Source organism: Marmota marmota, unplaced genomic scaffold, assembly GCF_001458135.2.
Source record: "Marmota marmota marmota unplaced genomic scaffold, marMar, whole genome shotgun sequence".
Taxonomy (NCBI): Eukaryota; Metazoa; Chordata; class Mammalia; order Rodentia; family Sciuridae; genus Marmota; species Marmota marmota.
Genome location: NW_026000051.1, coordinates 3505394 through 3530215, shown reverse-complemented (window position 1 = coordinate 3530215; position 24822 = coordinate 3505394). Strand labels below are relative to the sequence as shown.

The 24822-nt window shown below is 41.6% G+C and overlaps 1 protein-coding gene across 2 annotated transcripts in view; it reads left to right on the top strand.

Moving 5' to 3' along the window:
- Positions 1-24424, top strand: part of Gle1 (GLE1 RNA export mediator) — a 28597-nt gene extending 4173 nt beyond the window's left edge. For both annotated transcript variants that reach the window (XM_015497493.2, XM_048812948.1), the window contains exons 3-15: positions 3594-3704; positions 7731-7879; positions 8101-8161; positions 8402-8656; positions 10978-11209; positions 12178-12290; positions 12436-12505; positions 17979-18121; positions 18210-18400; positions 18916-19045; positions 20953-21035; positions 22177-22240; positions 23487-24424. In XM_015497493.2, coding sequence (XP_015352979.1) covers positions 3594-3704; positions 7731-7879; positions 8101-8161; positions 8402-8656; positions 10978-11209; positions 12178-12290; positions 12436-12505; positions 17979-18121; positions 18210-18400; positions 18916-19045; positions 20953-21035; positions 22177-22240; positions 23487-23555 — 1671 coding nt within the window. In that variant the 3' untranslated portion in view covers positions 23556-24424. The remainder of the gene's footprint in view (positions 1-3593; positions 3705-7730; positions 7880-8100; positions 8162-8401; positions 8657-10977; positions 11210-12177; positions 12291-12435; positions 12506-17978; positions 18122-18209; positions 18401-18915; positions 19046-20952; positions 21036-22176; positions 22241-23486) is intronic.
- The last annotated feature ends 398 nt before the right edge of the window (positions 24425-24822 follow it).

Genomic DNA, 24822 nt, shown 5'->3' with positions numbered 1-24822 from the left:
TGGGTTCAATCCCCTTCTACCAAATATATGTATTTTTAGCAACTGAACATCATACACAAAAAAATCAACCTTCACCTAAACCTTTTATCTTATATAGATATTAACTCAAAATGATCACTGACTTAAAGGTAAAACTCTAAACTTTTTAGAAATAAAACTATAAAGTATAATTCATAAAAGGAAAATTGACAAATTGGACTTCATTAAAATGACAAATTTTGTTCTCTGAAAGACCATGTGAAGAGAGTACATACTGGAAGAAAACAGTTGCAAACTACCTGTCTGATGAAGTTTTTCTGTCTAGACTATATAAAGATCTCTTTAAATAAATAAAAAAATACAGGCAAGGGATATGACCAGACATTACCTAAGACAGTATATAGATGGCAAATATGCATGTGAAAATGTTTTTAACATTATTAGCTACTAAGAAAATGTAAATTAAAACTACAGTGAGATAATATTGCACATCTATAAGAACAGTTAAAATGAAAAATATTGAGGGGCTGGGATTGTGGCTCAGTGGTAGAGTGCTTGCCTAGCATGCATGAGGCACTGGGTTCGATCCTCAGCACCACATAAAAATAAAATAAAGATATTGTGTCCACCTAAAACTAAAAAATAAATATTAAAAAAAGAAAGAAAGAAAAATAGTGAGAGCACTGAATTGTTGGTGAGGACATAGAAAGTCTGGATCTTACATATATTTTGGGTGGAAATACAGAATGGTTCTATACCCCAAGAAAGAACCATTTTTTTTTTTTTTGGTACTAGGGATTAAAATCGTGGCACTCAACCAGTGAGCCACATCCGCAGCCTATTTTGTATTTTATTTAGAGACAGAATCTCACTAAGTTGCTTAGTGCCTCACTGTTCCTGAGGCTGGCTTTAAACTTGCGATCCTCCTTTCTCAGCCTCCCAAGCCGCTGGGATTACAGGTGTGTGCTACTACACCCAGCCAAGACTCGTGCTTTGAGGGCTTGTTCCTTAGTGCATCAATGTTCAGAGGTCGGGTTCCTAGGAAGTGACTTGATCATGTGGGCCCTGACCTCATCAGTAGATTAATCCCTTGATGGGTTCATAGTTGATGACTTTATTGGGAGATGGGGGAATTTGTAGGAGGTAGGGCCTAGTTGTAGGAAATCGGTCACTGGGAGCACATACATAAAGGGCATTTCTTGATCCTGGTCCCTTCTTCTCTTTTTCTCTTTGCTTTCTGGCCACTGTGAGGTGAGCGCCTTTGCCTCCATCACACCCTCTATGCCTCACCATAGACCTGAAAACAATGCAACCAGGTGACTATGGGCAGAAATAAAGAGCCAAAATAAAGTGCTGACTTACAGGGGCTGGGGATATAGCTCAGTTCTGTAGAGTTCAATCCCCAGTACCCAAAAAAAGTTAATATACTATATAATTTCTTTTGTTTAACATTCTTGCATTCTTCTTTTTCACAGTACTGTGAATTAAACCAGGGCTTGGTGGCACACCCCTGTAATCCTAGCCATTCTGGAGGTGGAAGCAGGAGGATCACAATTTGAGGCCAGCCTCAGAAACTTAGTGATATCCTATCTCAAAATAAAAAGAACCAGGAATGGAGCTCAGTGGTAAAGCACCCTTGGGTTTAATCCCCAGTACCGAATGAAACAAATTTGTAATTCTTTTGCCTCAGCCTCCAAGTAGCTGGGATCATAGGCAGGTGCCACCACACCCAACCTTGTTTAATATTCTTTGTGTGTGTGTGTGTGTGTGTGTGTGTGTGTGTGGGTGTGGGTGGTACTGGGGATTGAGCCCAAGGATTACTGTACCATTTAGCTACATCCCTAGCCATTTTTATTTTTTATTTTGAGTCAGAGTTTAGCTAAATTGCCAAGGCTGGCCTTGAGCTTGTGATACCCTTGCCTCAGATTACAGGTATGTGCCACCCAGCCCGGTTTATTTAACATTCTCTAACCAACAAAAGTATCAGCTTGGAGAACAGAATAGGGTTTAGGGATGGAGGAGGAAATGACATGGCTACAAATGTAAGTGTGGTATGAAGTAGCTTTTTGGTGAGGGGAGAGAGTTCTGTATTTTTCTTTTTTTCAATGCTAGGGATTAACCCCAGGGCCTTGTGTATACTAGGCAAATATTTATTGCTGAACTACACTCCTAGCCCCTGAATCTTGAGTGTGGAAGTGTTTACACGAATCAACACGTGAGAGATTGCATAAAAACTGTACACAAGTACAATGAGTGCCTGTGAAACTGATAGAATCTGAATAAGCTTGGTGGATTGTACCACTGCCAATCTCTTCCTCCTTTTAATGTTTTATTGTATTTATGAAAAATGGTGCTATTGGGGGAAACTGGATCAAAAGTACATGGGACCTTCCTGTACATAGCTCTTCAGCTTTCTGTGGTTTATATCATTTAGGAATTTTTGGTGTTGAAAAGAAACCCAGTTTAACCAGTTAAAGTAAAACAAAGGATGGGGAGGAAATAATTAGTTCAGGAAGTCCGGGAGAACATCTGGAATTAGATCTAGATGATTACCATTGTTCTTTCTCTGCTTATTATTATTTTTTGAATCAATGACCCATAAACAGGGTTTTGCCTCTCCGTCTTTCCTTTTTGTCTCATTCTTCTTGGTTTTGTTTTTCAGATAGACACTGTCTGGCATATTGGCTAATGGGAACCCCAGACTTCCATCTTAGGTTAGCGTTCCTGACAGAGAGAGCCTTCCTGGTTGGCTCCATCAGAAAAGGTCAAAGATAGGCTCTGACTGGGTGTGATGGAGTATACCTATAATCCCAGTGGTTTAGGAGTCTTGAGCCAGGAGGATTGCAAGTTCAAAGCCAGCTTTAGCAACTTAGTGAGACCCTAAGCAACTCTGCAAGATCCTGTCTCTAAACAAAATACAAGAAAAGGGAGAGGGATGTGGCTTAGTGGTTAAACACTCCTGGGTTTGATCCCTGGTACCAAAAAAAAAAAGATAGGCTCTGGCCTAGCTTGGGTCATATACCCTATTCTCAGATGGATATACAATACAGGAGGAGAGAGCATGTTGATTGTCAGTCTTGTCAGGTGCCTTCTCCTGAGGCACCTTAAAGTTTGGAGGAGTAGCTGGGGTTGCTCCATCCAAACCACCCCAGGACAAATGGATACTTATCAGAAGAAAGGGGGAAGTTTTGCCGAACACACAAGCTAGTAGGCTAAATCAAAATAAAACAAAAATCTACCCAAAGCAACAAACATCAGTTTATTTTATTTTATTTTTTTTAATTTTCTGTATAATTTTATTTTTTATTTATTTATTTATTTTTTAAATTTTTATTGTTGGTTGTTCAAAACATTACATAGTTCTTAATATATCATATTTCACACTTTGATTCAAGTGGGTTATGAACTCCCATTTTTACAAACATCAGTTTATTAAAACAAAAACAAAAAACAGAACAATGTCAATGTTATGAAAAGCATACTGTTTCTAACCTAAATTGTATTTTTATTGTTATAAATTTTATAAATTTGGATGTGATCTGTAGGCCTAGAAGAGATAACGCCAACTTTACAAGGTTAAAAACTGAGTTCTTTTTCCCCTTCTTCCTGTGTAGAGCAAACAGGAGTCTCAACATACAGAATCTATGGCACTTCAGTCCTCTCGTGGAATTAGAGTGGAAGGCTGCATCCGAATGTATGAACTGGTCCACAGAATGAAAGGAACAGTAAGTGAACCCATGAAGTAAGGCATGCCTGATCCACTTACTAGAGAGGTGCATTCAACTTCATTCTCCAGGGTTTATAAATGCCCACTGGACAGCAACTCAAGAGGCTAAGGCAGGAGGATCACAAGTTTGAGGCCAGCTTCAGCAACTTAATGAGACTCTATCTCAAAATAAAAACAAACCAAATAAAAAAGGCTGGAGATGTGGCTCAGTGGTAGAGCACCCCAGGTTTGATACACCAGTACTGGGGGAGATAAAGGAATGTCCACTGTATGCTCATCATGGTGTCCTACACACAGAAGCTTATTTGGGGAGGTAGTATAATGTAGAGGTTAAGAGACCACTAGGGGCTGTCTCAGTGGTAGAGCGCTTGCTTAGCACATATGAGGCACTGGGTTCAATCCTCAGCACCACATAAAAATAAATAAATAAAGATATTGTGTCCATCTACAGCATACACACACACACACACACACACTGGTTTCACTGGCTTTTGTATTTTACATGTAACTTTGGGAAAAATATGAAGGTGTTTCCTGGACTCTGTTTACTTTTCTCTAATTTGGAAATGGTCCAGGGTTGTCAGGTATGACTAAACTATGAAAGTGGGATCTAACAGCCTCTGAAGAAAGAATGGCACGATTTTAATTGATTTATTTGACTTTTGGGAACACTTATTCTATTGTATAGGATGAAATAATGCTCAATTCTATAATTGAAAATAAAGCTAATTAAGGTTTGTTTTTTTTGGTTTTGTTTGGTGTTGGAGATTGAAGCCAGGGCTTCACATGCTAGGCAGGTGCTTTGCTATTGTGCTGCATCCTCATCCCTTTTTATCTTATTTTGAGATAGGGTCAGTGCTGGGAATGTATAGAACAGTTTTCTTGCGTGTACAAGGCCCTGGGTCCCAACTCCATCCTGGATGGCAAAAATCAAAATTGAGAGAGAGTCTTGCAGTTGCCAGGCTGCCTTAGCCTCCTGAGTAGCTGTAGGTGTGTGCCACAATTACCCAGCTCCTCCCCTTTCTCTTTCCCTTCTTTTCCCCCTCCTATCCTTCCATTGTTTGGAGGTTGAGCCTTCTTGCTTGCTGTCCATCTGTCTGTCTCTCTCTTCCCCCTTCCTTTCTTCTACCCTTTCCTCCTTTCTTTCTCTGCAGTGCTAGGGATCAAGCCCTTCCTTCCCTTTTTCCTTTCTTCCTTCTCCCTTTTTCTTCCTATTTCCCTCCTTCCTTCCTTTTTCCTTTTCCTTTTCTTTCAGAGAAGAATTCTCCATTTCTTGCCTGAAGTATACGTCACTATGTAATATCCCAAACCTGGTGGCTTGAAACAGCTGGCATTTGTTACTGTTGTGTGTCTGTGGGTCGAGTAGGCTCGGCTAGGAGATTCTCATTCGGAGTTTGTTGTGGTTGCAGCGGCTGAGGCTAGAGTCATCTCAGAGCTGTACCTGTCTGGCAGTTGAAGTTTGAACAGCTATCCTGTCCACATGGCCTGGGCTTCCTCATGGAAAGGTGGCCATGTTTCAAGAGCAGGCATCCTACAAAACAGGCAGAGCTGTATGGCCCTTCAGACATTGACTGAGAAGTTCTCATTTTGGGGGGCATGTCTCCTTCACCAGTTGTAGTGAAGTCCTATTCATCTTGAAGTGGAGAGGGTGGGAGGAAGGAGTGTCAAAAAATCTGCAAGTTGGGTGTAGCTCAGTGGTAGAGTAGTTGCCTAGAGTTCCAGCCTCAGCCCCAGCTCCATCACCAAAAAAAAAGAATTTTCAGATTTTTTTAATTTTGTTTTTTTTGGTACCAGGGATTGAACTCAGGGACACTCGACCACTGAGCCACATCTCCAGCCCTATTTTGTGTTTTATTTAGAGACAGGGTCTCACTAAGCACTGAGTTGCTTAGTGCCTCACTTTTGCTGAGGCTGGCATTGAACTCTAGATCCTCCTGCCTTAGTCTCCTGAGCCACTGGGATTACAGGCATGCACCACTGCACCTAGCCTAACATTTCCTTTGCGACTACTAAAATGAAAGCTGGGAAGAAGACACAACAGAGTCTATGTGAGAGAGATCATTAGCAGGGAAATACTTTTTATGTTCTTCTGGAAGACAGAATGTCAGTAGAGGAATGGTAAATGATAAAGCAAAGATAGACAAATCCCAGGATACATACACACAGACACACACAAATGCACATAAATAGACTCTGCCTTTGGAAAGCAAAGAGGCTTCAGACTGGAAATAGCAGGTTTGAGATGATGTGGGGTTTGAAGGGCTGATAATGGGGATGAGCTGAATGTGTGTAGACAAAAGGCATTAATTCTTGCCCTGACCCCCAGTCAATAGACCAAAACAGCCAAGAGCCACACACATGTACTATAATGGTTTTAAAATATATAAAAATTTGCCAGGCATGTGCTACACACCTGTAATCCCAGCAGTTCCAGAGGCTGAGGCGGGAAGATTGAGAGTTCAAAGCCAGCCTCAGCAATTTAGTGAGGCCCTAAGCAACTCAGTGAAACCCTGTCTTTAAATAAAATACAAAATAGGGCTGAGGATGTGGCTCAGAGGTCAGGTGCCCCTGAGTTCAATCCCCAGTACCAAAAATCAAAACAAAACATGAGAAGCCAGGCATGGTGGTACATGCCTATAATCCCGGCATTTTGGGAGGCTGAGACAGGAGGATCATGAGTTCAAAGGCAGCTTCAGCAATTTATCAAGGTTCTGAGGAACTCAGTGAGACCCTGCCTCAAAATAAAACATTAAAAAAAAAAGGGGGGGCTGGTAGNCAAAATAGAAAGACCTCATAACAAAAAAAAAAAAAAAAAGAAAACACACACACACACACACACACACACAAAAATATGAGAGAGAGTATTTTCAATAGGTAGTAAATGAAATATCTGATACCCTTAGGTGTTTTTTTCCTTAGGTATGAAGGAAAGGACTCCTCAGTGGGGGTGGGAGGATAATTTAGGCAGAGATGAGGAAGGGAGTAAGATAAGAGTGAGCATCGCATGTTTGTAGACTTAGAGTAGAATAAGGATTTCGTATCATGAAAATTTATGAATGGAAATTTTTTTCTTTCTATTAAAGATTACTTTAGTTTCTGTAATCAAATCCATGTAGATAAGACCTTACATATTTGATACAGTGGGTTACCCATGTATAAATTGAAAAAAAATTAAGGTTACTATTTCTGGACATAAATGACTGTTAATTTCTGTACAATGCTTACTCAAATTGAAAACTGGGAGACTTTTTCCAAAGTTGGCAGCACAGCCAGTGTTTTCAAAATTTTGAATTATTTGTGTATGTTGTGTGTTTATATGTTATTATATATATATATTTATATGTATATGTATTTATATAAAAAGACCAATAATAGCAGTATGTATGCATCAGTAGCAGCCTCAGCTTTTCCAGATTTTTTTAGTCATCTGAACAAAATTGTAGAAACATCTAGCACACTCCATTAAAAGGGGTGGGGGATTGGTAAAAAAGAAGCAAAACCTGAGAAAAAATTCTGTAACTGTTGTAATACGTGGGACCATTTTTTTTATTAGCTTCTTAATTATCATATGAAAAGAAAGATTTCTAGAATAACGACATTAAAAGCAGCTCTGATAAAGCACATTAAAAGCAGCTCTGATAAAGCACAGTCACTACTGCATATGATAAACTAGATACAAGAGGTTTTACATTCAGAGGTGTGATATAGTTCTGTCCCACGTCTTTCACATTGGAGGAAACAATTAAAAAGGCATTTATGAGACTGGATTCCACTTTAGGATGGAAATTTTGAAGTGCATGGTTGTTTGATACTATGTTGACCAAAACCATAGGGGACAAACTGGAGGGGGCTTTCCAAAACTGCTTAGTTTAATGGTCAGTCCAAAGGAAAGGGGCTCCTGCAAAGGTCCTGTGAACTGAGAAGATGATTCCATGCCCTGGAGAGTCTCTGAGGAGAGGGTAGCTCAGGGGCAAAGGAGCAAGGTGGTAATGACATTCTGAGGGCAGATGTTGATCCTCTTCAGGAAGGCTTAAGGCAGTGGCAGGAGGAGCAGGAGAGGAAAGTACGAGCCCTCTCAGAGATGGCGTCTGAACAGCTGAAGCGGTTTGATGAGCTGAAGGAACTGAAGCAGCATAAAGAATTTCAGGATTTAAGGGAAGTGATAGAGAAGAGGTGAGTCTCCCTGAATTACAACTGAGATGTTCATGTATTCAACCAAAACTCTTTCCCTAGAGGAATTCTAAGGGGAAAGAGTTGAACTTCTGAGTCCTTAAATATCAAAATAAAATAAGTGGAGAAGAATATAACCTGGAAAATGACCAACCTTGGGTTTGGGGAGAGGGTGAACCATCTTGAGAAGCATCCCTGACTATTCTTCCTGCAATTTCATTTAGTACCAGGGAAGCCTTAGGCCACCAGGAGAAGCTGAAAGCTGAGCATCGTCACAGAGCCAAGGTCAGTGCCTGGGAGATTCAGGAAAGGTATGTTGCTATCTGTCTGTAACCTGTCTGAAGGGTCAAGTTCTGTCAATCATCCTGGAAGACATGCCCATATCATGCCTCTGCACTACTGGCTTCAGGAAGTCATTTTCCTGCTCATCTGTAGGCATATAAAGCACACCTAGTACTCTAGAAGTGTGGAAAGAGAAAGGCCAGGAGCCCTTCAGAAAGAGTGACACAATGACCCTTTCTATAGATTCTCAACCTGAAACTGCGAGAGGCAGAGCAGCAGCGCTTGAAGCAAGCAGAGCAGGAACGACTGCGGAGAGAGGAAGGCCAGGTTCGCCTGCGGAGCCTCTATACCATGCAGGAGGAGGTACTGCAGCTCAACCAGCAGCTGGACACCTCCGACCAGCACAAGGACCTGCTGAAGGTGGACCTGGCTGCCTTCCGGACCCGAGGCAACCAGCTGTGCAGTCTCATCTCTGGGATCATTCGTACCACTTCAGAGGTAAGAAGCCTTAGAGTGACTGTTTTTCTATCTTTGAAATGGAGTACCTTATCTGGGTATGGTGGCACACACCTGTAATCCCAGCTACTAGGAAGGCAGTGGCAAGAGAACCAAGTTTGAGGCCAGCCTAGGCAACTAAGCATGACCCTTTCTTAAAAAGCAGCACCAGCCAGCCTTGTGTGGTGGTGCACATCTGTAATCCCAGTGGCTTGGGAGGCTGAGACAGGCGGATTGCAACTTCAAAGCCAGTTCAGCAAAAGTGAGGTGCTAAGCAAGTCAGTGAGACCCTGTCTCTAAATAAAATACAAAAGAGGGCTGGGGATGTGGCTCAGGGGTTGAGTGCCCCTGGGTTCAATCCCTGGTATCAAAAAAAGAAGCAGCGCCAGGTGCAAGGGTGCATGCCTGTAATCCCAGCAACTCCAGAGGCTGAGGCAAGAGGATCACAAATTCAAAGACAACCTTAGCAACTTAGTGAGGCCCTAAACAAACCCAGTGAGACCCTGACTCAAAATGAAAAAGCAGGCTGGGGATGTGGCTCAGTGGTTAAGTGCCCCTGGGTATAATCCATGGTTCAAAAGAGAAGGATTTATCCAGGTGCAGTGGCCCACACCTATAATCCCAGCAGCTCAGGAGGCTGAGACAGGAGGATCATGAGTTCAAAGCCAGCCTCAGCACGGTGAGGCACTAAATAACTCAGTGAGACCCTGTCTCTAATAAAATATAAAAATGGGCTGGGGATGTGGCTCAGTGGTTGAGTGCCCCTGAGTTTAATCCTTGGTATCGTCCCACCCTGCTGCCCCCGCCAAAAAAAGGATGTGGCTTAGTGGTAAAGTGCTTGCCTAGCATGCTGGGTTCCATCCTTGAGGCCACAAAAAATAAAACAAAGATGAATAAAAAAATCAATTAGGGCTGGGGTTCTAGCTCAGTGGTGGAGCACTTGTGTAGCATGCCTAAGGCCCTGAGCTTGAACACCAGCAGTGCAAAAAAAAAATTAGTTTATATGAGTTCTAAGTGTTCAAGCATTTATTTATATTGAAGCAGAAGTTTTATAGTTTATTACTTTTGAATTCTCTTCATGAGTTTTGTTTACCTTTCATTTTGTAAAATTACAAACCAATACAGGAGTAGAAAGGATAGCATAATGAATCTTTACACATCCATTCTGTAGCTCAACAGAGGTCGGTGCATGGCAACCACACTTTATCTATACCTCCAAAGTTTAAAAAGACTGCTTTTAGCAAAATACTGATGTCACATGTAAAAATTTAGTAATTTAATATGATCAAATATCTAGTCAGTGTTCAGATTTCTCTGACTGGCTGTATGTAGTGATGCTTACCTGTAATATAAACCTCTCAGGAGTCTAAGGCTTAGCAAGAACCTGTTGAAAATAAAAGGGCTGGAGATATAGCTCAGTGGTGGAGTTACAGATTCAATCCCCAGTACTGGAGGGGGCCCTCGTGGAGGGGGAGGGTATAGAAACATAATTGTTCAATAATTAGAAAAGTAAGTTCAAAATCACCTTTAAAACATGTGTTGCAAATTAAAACTAACATTGTAAACTAGCATATTGGTTTTTTGTTTGTTTGTTTTTTTGGTCAATGGACCTTTATTTTATTTATATGCAGTGCTGAGATTCCAACCCAGTGCCTAACACATGCTAGGCAAGCATTCTATCACTGAGCTGTGACCCCAGCCCTATAATCACACAGTTTTAAAAAATTACTAAAAATTACTATGGCTGGGTGCAGTGGCGCACACCTGTAATTCCAGCAGCTGGCAGGTGGGGAGGTAAGGGGGAAGCATTGTGAATTCAAAGCCAGCCTCAGCAATTTAGCGAGGCCCTAAGTAACTAAGTAATTCAAAAAACAAACCTTTTGGGCTGAGGTTGTGGCTCAGCAGTAGAGCGCTCGCCTTGCACATGCGGGACCCTGAGTTTGATCCTCCGCACCACATAAAAAAATAAATAAGTGAAATAAAGGTATTGTGTCCAACTACAACTAAAAAATAAATTAAAACAAACAAACAAACAAAACCTTTTTTTGTTTCTGAATAAAAAAGGGCTGGGGATGTGGCTCAATGGTTAAGTGACCCTGAATTCAATCCCTGGTACCAAAAAAAAAGCCAACTTTATTCTTAGATACTATGGATGGGATTGGGATGGTCAGTCTAAAGAAACTAAGGAGCCAGTTAGTATCAGAGTGTTGGGTATTCCACTGGCCCAATAATTCCACTTCTATAGATGTATTGACTTGTATGAGGTATGATTTAGCTCCACAAGTTTTCCTAGGGAATGAGCTCCAAATGTTCCACTCTGCCAGAGTGGCTATCCCACAGCAGAGAACCAAGCTGAAGCCGAGAGAGCCCTGCAGGAAATGCGGGACCTCCTCAGGAACTTGGGGCAGGAGATCACCAGAGCCTGTGAAGACAAGAAGAGGCAGGATGAGGAGGAGGCCCAGGCCAAGCTGCAAGCCTCACAGATACAGCAGGGACCAGGGCCCCACACACAGTCCCCAGTCCCCAACCAGGGCCCAGGAGGGACACGGAATGAAGGTGGGTCTTGGTGTGAATACAGTCTTGTAACTCAGCCTGAGTTTCAGAACTTGGTGAAAAGAAGCAAGGGTGTATGGCCAGAGGTTGGGAAAATTTAACCAAAACTTACATATAACATATTTAGTTTCGTTTGATGTGGAGCCTGATTTCATATCATAGCACTTTGCATGAAGATTTGAAGTCTGGGGGCTGGGGATGTGGCTCAAGCGGTAGCGCACTCGCCTGGCATGCGTGCAGCCTGGGTTCGATCCTCAGCACCACATACAAACAAAGATGTTGTGTCTGCCGATAACTAAAAAATAAATATTAAAAAAATTCTCTCTTTCTCTCTCTAAAAAAAAAAAAAAAAAGATTTGAAGTCTGTGTAATTCTGGCAAATATATTATTCCAAGTATTGCTATTACTGAGTATTTTAAGTAAATATATACAGATATATGTTCACTTAATATGTACAAAGCTTAGTATAGTATAGTGTTTGAGAGTATGGGCTCTGGATGGAGCCTAATCAATGGATCTAATTGTACTTACTAGCAGTGTGACCTTGGCCAATCACTTAACCTTTCCATTGCCTGTTTCTTTTTCCACAAAATGGAGAAAATAAGGGCTGGGGAGATAGCTCAGTGGTAAAGTACCTGCCTAGCATGCAAGAGGCCCTAAGTTCAATACCTGTCACCACATAAAAAAATAAAAATAAACAACAACAATAAAATGATATCTTTAAAAAAATTGAGATAATAATAATAATAGTATCTACATCGTAGTGTTATTGTAGCTATTAAAGCAATTAATATGGGCTGGAGATATAGCTCAATTGGTAGAGTGCTTGCCTCACATGCACAGCCCTGGGTTTAATCCCCAGCACCAAAAAAAAAGCAGTTAATATGTCAGAAAGTGGTTAGCACAGTTCATGGCTCATGTAACATGTTCAGTAACTACCAGCCACTATGAAATCTTGTCTTATTCCTTAGACCTCCAGATGAAGGTCCAGGACAGCACGATGCAGTGGTACCAGCAGCTGCAGGATGCTTCTGCCCAGTGTGTGTTGGCCTTTGAAGGTCTGACCAGCAGCAAGGATAGTCAGGTAGGGGAGGTGTAGATGGCCTGATGGTGCTCCCCATAGCCTCCTGTCACAGAGGAATATAGCTGTTGTGTCACATCCCCTAATCCTGAGGGTATCTACTCAGTTCTTCAAAACGTTCTCATTACTCACTATTCTTTTCTGGCAGGCCAAAAAGATAAAGATGGACTTGCAGAAGGCTGCCACCATCCCTGTGAGCCAAATCTCCACCATTGCGGGTGAGTCAGAGGATTGAAAGCATGGCCCTTTGCCTCATTGTCTTGTTTTCTATTTCCAAATCTACTTAGCTGTAAGGTTTCTATGTAAAGAATATGTTCAGGCTCAGAAATATGACTTAATGCTAGAACACTGGGCTAGCCTTATGTGAGACCCTGAGTTTTATCTCTAGCACCACATACACACATAAAAGGGTATGTCCAAACAAATGTTGGCAGTTGCATTGAGTACATGTAAATGGTATGAATCCCATTTTTCTTTCCTTTTTCCTCTCCAATGCATAGAAAGAAGTTATAAGGTAATCATGTATTTTTTTGTACTGCGAATTGAACCTAGACATACTCTATCACTGAGCTACATCCCAGTTCTTTCTCTCTTTTTTTTTTTTTGTGGGTTCAGGGGGTACCAGGGATTGAACTCAGAGGCACTCAACCACTGAGCCACAATCCCCAGTCTTGTTTTGTATTTTATTTAGAACAGGGTCTCACTGAGTTGCTTGGTGCCTTGCTTTTGCTGAGGCTGGCTTTGAACTTGTGATCCTCCTGCCTTAGCCTCTCGAGCCACTGGAATTACAGGCATGCACCACCTTACCCGGCCTCTATTTCTTTTCTTGAGATAGGGTCTCACTAAGTTCCTGAGGGTCTCACTATCTCATTAGGTTGCCCAGGCTGGCCTCTGGATCTTCCTACCTCAGTCTATGTAGTGGCTGGGATTACAGGTGTATGCCACTGTGCTCAGCTTGGCTTGTTTTTACTAAGCTATGTGTCAATAGGAAATTGTTTAGAATGGCTTTTAACTTTAAAGTTGAAAGTTACTGTTGCAGACATCATGAAAGGAACCTATGACTTGTAGTCTTTGCTTTTAAGTCTTACATTAGCTTTTGCAAACCTCAAGCTTGCCAGGCTAATACTTTAGGACATATTTCTTTTTTCTTCATAGACTGAGATGTAGAAAGTAAAGGGGCTAGGAATGTAGCTCAGTTGTAGTGTCTGCCTAGCATGTGTAATACCCTGCTTCCCATCCCCAGTATGGCAAAAAAAAAAAAAAGTCAGAAACTGAGAGGTCGATACCTTTCTTCTTGTTGTTCTTCTTGTTCTCCTTCTCCTCCTTTTTTTTTTTTTTTAGTTTTTTTTTTTTCACCAGGGATTGAACCTAGGGATGCTCTGAGCCACATGAGCCACATCCTCCAGCCCTTTTTTATATTTTGTTTAGAGACAAGGTCTCACTAAGTTGTTGAGGCTGGCTTTGAACTTACAATCCTCCTGCCTCAGCCTCCTGAGCTGTCGGGATTATAGGCGTGCACCACCGCACTCGGCTCAACACCCTTCTTCTTTTTTTTTTTTTTTTTTGACAGAGAGAGAGAGAGAATCTTTTTTGCAGATGGACACAACACAATGCCTTTATTTTTATGTGGTGCTGAGAATCGAACCCAGGTCCCGCCCGTGCTAGGCAGATGCTCTACTGCTGAACCACAATCCCAGCCCCACACCCTTCTTTTTTTAAAAAAATATTTATTTTTTAGTTATAGGTAGACACAGTATCTTTATTTTATTTTTATGTGGTGCTGAGGATCAAACCCAGTGCCTCATGCATGCTATGCGAGCACTCTACCTCTGAGCCACTTCCCCAGCCCTCAACACCCTTCTTAAGAACAGAGATTATTTTATTTTTCCACAGCTATAGACAAGGACACCTATAAATGAGACTGTGTCATCCCTGGGCAGAGGAGTATGCACAGGTAGAAAGTTGCTCTCACTTGTATTGGGCCCCAGTGCCCCATTAACTTGTCACCTAAAAAATAGGATTTCCTGCCCTTGAAAGCCATATGGCAAAACTCATGTAACATGTTGTTGCCTGAAATTCTTTCTGGAACAATGCAAAGTATAAATAAACACATATCACTTGGTAGAATTTAAAGTGCTCTTTCCCTTGATAGAAACAGCAAGTGGGGAGAGGTGTCTGGACAACCACCCCACACCTTCACTGCTCTCCTCAACTTCTCTTGGTTCTTACCCCTCGGTGCATATAACCACACCTCGTCCTCGTCTGACAGCAGGAAAGTGGAAACAGCAGGGTGTGCTCCTGGGGGGTCTGCCCCTTCTGCCTCTCACAGCCCTGACCTCCTAGTTGCCTATTTCAGGCTGAGGCTACCTTCCTGTCTTAGCTTACCTTTCTGCCTTTGCCCTTGTTCCCATCCCCTGCCTTTTTTTCCTGTTTTCTGCAATTACTCCCTTTTACAGGCTGCTTTTCCTCAGCTTTCAAATATGTGTGAGTCTCACATTATAAGTTTCCCTTGATCCTCTGCTTTCTAATTTTTTTGTCTTTATCATGTTTCCATGTGACACTGTTGATTATTCTCTTCTCTAAAAATTTCAACTCTCCTTCAGCCTGCATGACGACATTTCTTTCCAGGTTCTGCTTCTCTCTCCCTCTTAATCCTTTGTGGGGTCCCAGTCTCCTGTCCCCACCTAATTGTAGGTGTTTCCTAGAGATCTGCTCATATCTCTGTTCTTTTCCTCCTATGTCCCCCCTCTTGCCCAAGACTCTTTCTCAAGTCTGTCCTGGTTTGTTTCTTTCCTCTGAGCTTCAGATTCTCAAGCTTAGCCTCCTGAAGGCCGTCTCTGGTGGATTTCTCTTAGCTACCACCAGCTTAGTGTGGTCAGATCTGAATGTGACATCTTGCTTATGCCTCTTTCTTCCTATTTCCTGAGTAATCAGTCACCCTGTTATCAGTTGCTATGGCCGAAGCCAAGAGTCATCTTCCTGACTACTTCCTGTTTCTTTCCCTACATCTAATTAGTTTCTGGTTTTGCTCTTTTTCGTTTTTTACATATGGCTTAATTTCTGTTTCTCTATCACTAACTTTAAGTCCTTGAGAATTTCCAGGGTAGCCAGACATAAGGCATACTCTAGAATTCATTTTCAATGAGTATTGAATTAGGGGAAATTAAAAAAAAAAAAAAAAAAAAAAACCTCCTTTCTATCTCTGAAAAAAAGGCAAATATCCATGAGTCTTTAGATTTGGAGGAAAATTTAAATGAGGATGTGGTTGCTCATGGATCTGGGAGGCCATGTCAGGCATATGGAAAGGCTGGGAGAGAGGGGTGGGTGGGGGACTCAGCCAGTGGGGATTTTTGAAACTGCCCTTAACGTAGCAATAGACTATGACGTAGCCGAGTGTGACCTAGGGAAATTTGTATGGAAATATATATTTTTAACATTTCAGTAAGGTTTGGGTCACTATTTCTGTTTTTTGGGGATTATTCATTTTAGGGTTTCTGTGGTGTTTCATTATTTGATTCTTGCTTCCCTCCTGAATCATTTTTTTGAATAGGATTTTTCTGAGACTTGCTACATTTTTGAAGTGATTAGAAACTTTGTTGGGGGGCTGGGGATGTGGCTCAAGCGGTAGCGCGCTCGCCTGGCATGCGTGCGGCCCGGGTTTGATCCTCAGCACCACATACAAACAAAGATGTTGTGTCCGCCGGAAACTAAGAAATAAATATTAAAATTCTAAAAAAAAAAATAGAAACTTTGTTGGGTATTCTCAACTGGAGGTGATATATTAATTAAAACTTTTTTTTAATCAGGAATTGAACCCAGGGGCTCACTACTGAGCCACATCCCCAGTCCTTTATATTTTTTATTTAGAGACAGGTTCTCACTAAGTTGCTTAGGATCTTGCTAAGTTGCTAAAGCTGGGTTTGAATTTGTAATCCACCTGCCTCAGCCTCCCAAGCCACTGGAATTACAGATGTGTGCCACTGCACCTGGAAAAATTTGATTGTAAATAATGGAAACAAATTCAGATCTGCTTAAGAAAAAAGAATAGTGTTTATCCTAAAAATCAAGGGATATTTCCAATAGCAGGAATGGAGTAGGGTCTTAGGAGCTAGAAACTTTAGTTCTCTGTTCCTCTCTTGTCTCACATTCTTATTTTATGGATTCCTGGTCTTTGGTTCACGGGCAGGTGTCAGACCCCACTACTTCCAGAGTGCATGTGTTGCAGGTCAGCACTCTAAGGAATTGACTCTCGTTGCTCAGTTTACTCAGCCTGACTGCCTAGTACCTACTTGTAGGGCTGGGCACTCAGGGTCTTCTATCAAACATAATGATTAGGAACTGTCAGCTTTTCTTTACTATGACAAATAACTGAGATAATCAGCTTATAGAGAATAGATTTGTTTTCTCTCACATTTTTAGAGATTTCAGTCTAGATCAGTTGGCCCTGTTGCTCTTTGTATGTGGTAGCACATCATGACCCTAACGGTCAGAAGGTGAAAAAGAGAGAGAAGAAGAGACCATAGTCTCACAGTCCCCTTGGAGGGCATGTCCCCGGTGACCTGAAAACCTCCCAAGAAGTCCCATGTCTTTTTTGTTTTGTTTTGTTTTAATTAGTTACACATGACAGTACAATGATCTTGACATATCATATATTTGTATCAGATAGGGTATAATTTCTCATTTTTCTGAGTGTACAGGTTGCAGAATCACATTGGTCATGCAGTCACGTATATACATACATCAATAATAATGTCTATTTTATTCTGCTTTCCGACCAAGAAGCCCCATGTCTTGAAAAGTTCCTCCATCTCCCAGTAGCACTGAGCTGGGAAGTGAGCCTGTACCACATGGATCTTTGGACTTACAGTCCAAGCTTTCACAAGATCCCACTCCTTTGTCTTTGAGGATGTAGGAGCCCCAGAGAAAGGGAAAATCATCTCAAGTTGGGAAGATCCTTTAGCAGGTTCTTCCTAAAGGTGCAACTAATTCCTCTAGGGATAGCCACCACAGTCTGTGAGATCTGTAACACTTATTTTATTTTATTTTTTTAGTTGTTGATAGACCGTTGTTTTTTTTTGTTGTTGTTTTAATTTATATGAGGTTCTGAGATTTGAACCCAGTGCCTCACACATGCCAGGCAAGTGTGCTACCACTGTGTCCCCAACCCCAGCCCCTGTAACACTATTTAACAACTGTTTTTCTTTTCTCTGTCGTGTGTCAGTTTCAGAATTAGTTCATTCCCATTGGGCACATTAGTACAGCCTATAATCTCTCAGCTACTTGGGACATTGAGGCAAGAAGATTACAAGTTCAAGGCCAGCATCGGTAACTTAGTGATCTGTCTCAAAAATTAAATAGAAAGGGCTGGGAATGTAGCTGAGTGGCAGAATGTCCTGGGTTCAATTCCCACTAACACACACACACTCACACACACATACATACACACACACACACAATTCATTCTCAAATAAGGAACTTCCTTGGAATAGTACCATGACTTGTATATTTTGCAGCCCCCATAACATGAATTTGATTTTTATATAATTTTTTGCACCAGTGTTTTTGCTTTTGGCTCTGAACTTCTGTAGAGGATCACGGTTGGATTTCTATAGATGCTTGGTAATCACTTGATGAAAATAGACTGACGCATTTGTTGTGCCTTTTCACTGACTTTTTCCCTGTCATGCACAGGTTCTAAGCTGAAGGAGGTCTTTGACAAGATCCACAGCCTGCTTTCTGGAAAGCCTGTTCAATCTGGTGGGCGCTCTGTGTCCGTCACACTTAACCCACAGGGCTTGGACTTCGTTCAGTATAAACTGGCAGAGAAATTTGTGGTGAGAAACTCAGAGGTATGGGAAGAGGAGGCTGATATACACCTTTTTGGGTATTAATTAAAATTGTCCCCCATCTCTTTGTTCTCAGAAACAAGGGGAAGAGGAGGTGGCCTCTCATCATGAAGCAGCATTCCCCATCGCAGTTGTGGCGTCTGGGATCTGGGAGCTCCACCCCAGAGTGGGAGACCTCATCCTTGCTCATCTACACAAGAAGTGTCCTTACTCTGTTCCTTTCTATCCAGCTTTCAAGGAGGGGATGGCTTTGGAAGACTATCAGCGGTGAAGTTGTTTTTCTCCTTATTCACTCTCTCTGGGGTGATTAATAGAATATAAATAGAATTGGAATTTTTTTTTCCTCCTTCTCACAGTTCTTCTGTGTACCTTGAATATTCTGTCAGAAAGGTCTTTGATGTAACCTGGACAACTTTTGGGATTTGTGGTGTTAGATATCAATAATAATAGTTTGTTAGAAAGAATATTAGACCTAGAATCCAGTGGTCTTAGAAATTATCCCTGCTTTTCATCTAAGAGCTTTGCAAAAATGGGTAGGTTATTTAACGTCTTTGAGTATTAGTTTTCCTATTTGTAAATGCGGTAGTGATAGCCATTACCTTCTGATTTTACCTGTGAGTTTACCCTGCAGGGCTTTTGTGAAACAAATTTGTTGACGAATACCAGTGCTTTGCTATAATGTTGAACGTAACAATATTATTACTTTTACCCATGAAAAGTAATCTCTGGTTTGTTACCCTTATTGTGGCCTTGTCACATTGAGTTTTTCTCTTCCCATGTAGGATGCTCGGCTACCAAGTGAAGGATTCCAAGGTGGAACAGCAGGACAACTTTCTAAAACGCATGTCTGGGATGATTCGTCTCTATGCTGCCATCATCCAGCTCCGGTGGCCGTATGGAAACCAACAAGAAGTGGGTAGAAAAGGCTAACTGCCAGTAATGAGAAGTTGGATGAGGGTCCATGTTGGTGATTCCACCCACAGCAAACATTTCCCTTGGTGTCAGGTTTCTGTTATTGCAGCAAAATACCTGAGAAACAGCTTACAAGGAGGAAGGGTTCATTTTGGCTTATGGTTTCGTAGGTTTCAGTCTGTTCAGCTGGCTCCATTGTTCTTGGGCCTGTGGCAAGGCAATACTTCACAGCAAGAGTATGTGGTAGAGTAAAGCTGCCCATCCACAGCAGCTGGGAAGCAAGAGAGGGACAGGAAGGGGTGGGGTCCCAAAATCTCCCTCAAGGGCACATCCCAGTGGCTGATCTCCTCCAGCTAGGCTCTGTCTCTTCAAGGTTCCATCATCTTGCAATAGTGCCATAGGCTGGTGACCAAGCCTTTAACACATAGGCCTTTGGGAGACACTTCCAAACCATAGCAGCCTTCCTTCCGAATCACTCCAGTGAAACAATGAGGGAAAGTGTCTGGTACCTTCACAGGTTTTTGTTGTTGTTTGGTTTTTTTGCTTTACTAGGGATTGAACCCAGGGCCTTACACATAATAGGCAAGCACTGAGCAATATATTTTTCAACCATTTTTACTTTATCTTTTTGAGACAGTGTTCTGCTAAGTTGCTCAGGCTAGCCTAAAATATGTGATCCTCCTGCATGTTTCCCAAGAGGTGCACCGTTGCATCTGGCTTCATAGACCAGAAGAGAGGCTATAAGTCAATCATTAGATTTAGAAGGTATTCAGGATTGAACTCAGGGAATCGTGCATGCTAAGCAAGCACTGTACCACTGAGCCCTATGCTTTTTTATTAGAGGGATGAGCAAGAAGTTGTCATCTTACCCCTGGTTGGGGCCTTGGAATCTATCTAGGTCCCATTGCTTACCTCACAGATAGGCAATGGAAGCATACAAAGCTGGAGGGATTCATATCTGTCAGTGACAGAGCCATGGCTGGGGTTCTGGGCTTTGACCTCTCAGCTCATTTTTTTCTCAAGGAGTACAGGTAGAGAGGTAGAGAAGTTAACAGACTTCAAAAAAATAGAAGTTGATTGAATCCAAGAAGTTTTTATTGCTGTGTCTAGGTTCTAAGCTAAAGGTACCAAGAAAAATAGAATGTCAATAAGAGCCATACATATTGGTGCATATCTACAATCCCAGTGATACGAAGGCTGAGGTAGGATTATGAGTGTAAAGCCATAGCAAGATTCCATCTCAAAAAAAAAAAAAAAAAAAGTTTTAAGCTGGGCCTGGTGGAGCATGCCTATAATCCCAGTGGCTGGGGAGGTTGAGGCAGGAGGATCACGAGTTCAAAGCCAGCCTTAGCAACAGCAAGGCACTAAGCAACTCAGTGAGACTCTGTCTCTAAATAATATACAAAATAGGGCTGGGGATGTGGCTCAATGGTTGAGTGCCCCTGAGTTCAATTTCCAGTAACAACAACAAAAAAAAGAATGCTTAGGGAACATGCCATAACAGGTCTGGGGCCATTTCACCAGTAATGCTAGTAGTTCCTAGTTGCTTTTAGTTCCTGGAGGCACCATACACTAACAGTGAGCCTGAATCTTTGAGAACACAAGTAGTATCCCCTATTTGCTTCTTACTAGGGTTGGGAGGGTGCCAGACCTTCAGAACGACTTGGGTTTGGTAGAGTAAAAGAAGAATTGTTCACTAAGACCTGACAGTCTGTGTATTGCTATATACAGAGAAATGCTTGTGGTAGAAGAGTGGTTTCTTTCCATTTATTCCCTCGTTAGCTAGCTCAGTAGTATGGCTGATATTTTTTGAGAGGTGTGAAAGGCAAAGGCTGATCCCACTTTGTGGATCTGTCCTGGGAGTGGATTTTCCTCCCTGCCCTCATGGTTCTTGTCTTTTCTGTTAGGTGTGTGGGAATGCCCTCATGAAGCAGTACCAAGTCCAGTTCTGGAAGATGATACTACTCATCAAGGAGGACTACTTCCCAAGGTATCAGGCTTGTTGAGCAGGCAACTGGGATTTAGTTAGTAACAGTAGTGAACCAGGTAGAGATACCCTGGAGTGTTATTACATGCTATTTTTCACTGAAATTAAAAATGCTAGGGGTGTAGCCAGTGGTAGATCACTTGCCTAGCTTGCACAAGGCCCTGGATTCCAACCCAGCACTGAAAAAAATTTTTTTAAAGCCTGTGTTAAGGGCTGGGGTGGTGGTTCAGTGGTAGAGCACTTGCTTAGCATGTGTGAGGCACTGGATTCAATTCTCAGCACCATATATAAATAAATAAAATAGGGGCTGGGGTTGTGGCTCAGTGGTAGAGCACTTGCCTTGCATATGTGAGACACTGGGTTCAATTCTCAGTACCACGTGTAAATAAATGAATAAAATAAAGGTCTGTCAACAACTAAAAAGTTAAATAAACAAACAAACAAATAAAAGTCCATGGATGACTAAAAAAATATGGGAGGAAAAAAGCCTGTGTTAAGGATCACATCTTTTTACTCCTGTATATCTCTGTTATTATTTTTTTTGCTTAAATTTTTTAGTTGTAGATGGACACAATACCTTTATTTTATTTATTTATTTTTATGTGATGCTGAGGATCGAATCCAGTGCCTCATGTGTGCTAGGCAAGTGCTCTACCACTGAGCCACCCAACCCCAGTCCCCTATACTTCTCTTTTATATTTGAATAAATACTTTTGAACTCTAAATGAGAGTCTTTTTAAAATATTGTTGATTAAATGAAACACAATTAGGAAAGTCTTAGAGTAAGATATCTGGCATTTTTAAAAATTATTCTTTCCCAGGGTCCCCCAGATAATCTAGGATGGTGATTATATGTAGCCATGAGTTAAGCCAAGAGGTTAAGTCCCCTCATCAAATCAGATGGGGTAACTAATGGCAAAGCCCTGATCACAAAGACCCTGGAAAGGAGTGTGCTCCCTTCTCCTTTTTCTCTGGCTTGAAAAGGTTGAGATCATTTGGAAGAGCAGCAATACCCTTAGCTTATTAGCCAGCCCTGTGAGTCAGTGGGACACACTGTACTCCAGATCAGTAGTGTGCTGATACACACCCTCCAAAAGAGGTGTGTATCATGGGGGGTTCACAGATCTCCTTTTTCTCCCTGTAGAATTGAAGCCATCACAAGCTCAGGACAGATGGGTTCTTTCATACGCCTCAAGCAGTTCTTGGAGGTAAGATGTCCTCAGCCTAATATATCTCAAACTGTTGACCTGAGACTCACCTGAGCCTGACAAGTCCCGCACCTCCAAACACTGATGGCAGCCTCCTCCTCTAGATCATCCCAGCCCTGCTGTTTGTTAATGATTCCCACTTGCCTCTCTCTCTGGACTGGGGCTGCCATTTCATCTTCTTCCTGCATATCATTCTTCATGCTGCCTGTGAAGCAGCCACCCTAAGAGATGAATAAAATATATAATGAATCTTCTCTCACTAATACTTTTTTTTTTTTGCTGATACTGTGGATGGAACTCAGGGGTATTGTATCACTTAACTATATCCCCAGCCCTGTATTTTTTATTTGGTGGGGTTCTTTTTTTTTTTTTTTTTACTTTTGTGGAACTGGGGGTCTAACCCAGGGCTTTGTGAATGCAAGGAAGATGCTTTGCCACTGAGCTTCATCCCAACCCCATATTTTTTTATTTGGAGACAAAGCTGGCCTTGAAAATTGCAATCCTCCTGCCTCATTTCCCAGGTAGCTGAAATTACAGGTGTGGCCACCATGCCTGGCTTCATCAATACAAGTTTTGCTTATTGACCAAATTTCCTTTCTCTATCTTGGGTTTGGGGAACTGGTAAATGTGGTCACTTTTCTCCACAAGAAGAGACTATACTTTCAATTGGATTCTCCCCCTATTTCCAACTGCCAAGAAGTTTTAAGAGGTAAATTTTCACAAATAATTTGAAACTCCATAGTAGGTGTACTAAAGTAATCCACTGATTTTGAGCTTCTAGGAGCCCCGTTGGGAAAACAGTGATGGTGACAGATGAAGCCACGCTGTAGGGACAAGGATGGAACAGGCGTAATAACAGCACTTCATTTGTCTAGTCTTACACAGAACCATTAGTCTTATTTTTGGGCTTTTTCCTTTGTCTACTCTTCCAGAGGACTTAAACTTGCTGTTTGTCCCTCCAAATTTCTTCCAACTATAAAGCATAAGATACAGTGTTATTAGAAACTCATTCTGAGCCAGGTATGGAAGCATACACCTGTAATTCCTCTCAGGAGGCTGAGGCAGGAGGATCACAAGTTCAAAGATGGCCTCGGCAACCTGGTGAGACCTTGTCTCAAAGTGAAAATTAAAATATAAAGGGCTGGGGTGTAACTCAATGGTCGAGCACCCCTGGGTTCAATCCCCAGTAATGCACACTCATTCTCTTTTTGTCTTAACTCATTCTCTTTTTTCTTTTCCTGACCAGAAATGTTTGCAACGGAAGGAGATTCCTGTCCCCAAGGGCTTTCTGACTTCCTCCTTCTGGCGTTCCTGATGTTACTCCCATCACCCAACATCACCACTATACTGTGAAGAGGCAAGAATAAAGCAACTGAAGATAGTTGTTTTTGGAAGAAGTCATGTTAAATTTAGAAGTTTGTCAGTGTGTGTTTTTACATATTTGACCATGTGACTAGGAGAGAAGATTTTCACAAAATCTTGGTAATTCCTTTACAGGTTTGGTAACTCATTAAGGCATCCACATGCTGGATTAAATAGAGCTGGCTTTTCTGTTTTTTGTAAAATTTGTGAGCAAAGGTGTTTAGTACTTGGTCTCATCCTTTATTTCCTTTGTCTCTGAGTGTCTTTCAGAAAGTTGGTGATACATTAGCCATTTTACTCTGAACTAGTCTGAGCCCACCAATTCACCCCTTCCCCACCCCTGTTCAGACAAATTCCCAGAAAAAGATTCGTAAGATACCATTCAAAGTATCATTAAATGGTTAAAGCCAAATCCTTACATGCATGTCTGGGTTATGATGGTTTTGCCTTTCTCAGCTTGTGAAGCATTTCTAAATGCAGAGGAGACAAGTGATGTGTAGTTAAATAAAGACATTTGGGAGGAATTATAATTTTTTTCATGTTCCAAGTAATGAATGATGATTAATTTGCCGACTGAAGCCACTGCAAAAATCCAGAATTTGAATGTTCAGATAAAAATTGCAATTTGTTTTATGGAAAGACTCATTCTCTATTATACTGCAGAGGCAGGAGCCAAAGATCTGTCCCTCTACGCTGAGTGCTTTGTGGGCATATGTATTCACTGGTACCCAAGTAGCTTGAAGTGACCCATTCTATGAATCCTGACTGCAGTGCCAAAAAATAAGTAATAAAGCTTGATTTTTTTTTAATATCCATTGCTGATATATAGTTGATTTAATATAATCAGTTTCCTGCACTTTGAGTTGTGTAAATCATTAGAGGAATTGTGTTCTTGTAGTACACGAATCTACGTATGGAATGATATGTATTTCTTCCTCTTTTGCCTTTTTTTTGTGTGTGTGTGTGGTACTGAGGATTGAACCCGAGGGTGCTTAACCACTAAGGCACGTCCCAGCCCTTTTTATATTTTATTTTGATACAGGGTCTTGCTAAGTTGCTGAGACTGGCCTTGAAATTTGGATCCTCCTGCATCAGCTTCCTGAGTCACTAAGATCAGACATGTGCCACTGCTCCCAGCTGTTTCACCTTTTTTTTAAGAGATAGAGCTGGGCACGGTTGCACATACTTTTGAAATCCCAGTGACGCAGGAAGCTGAGGTA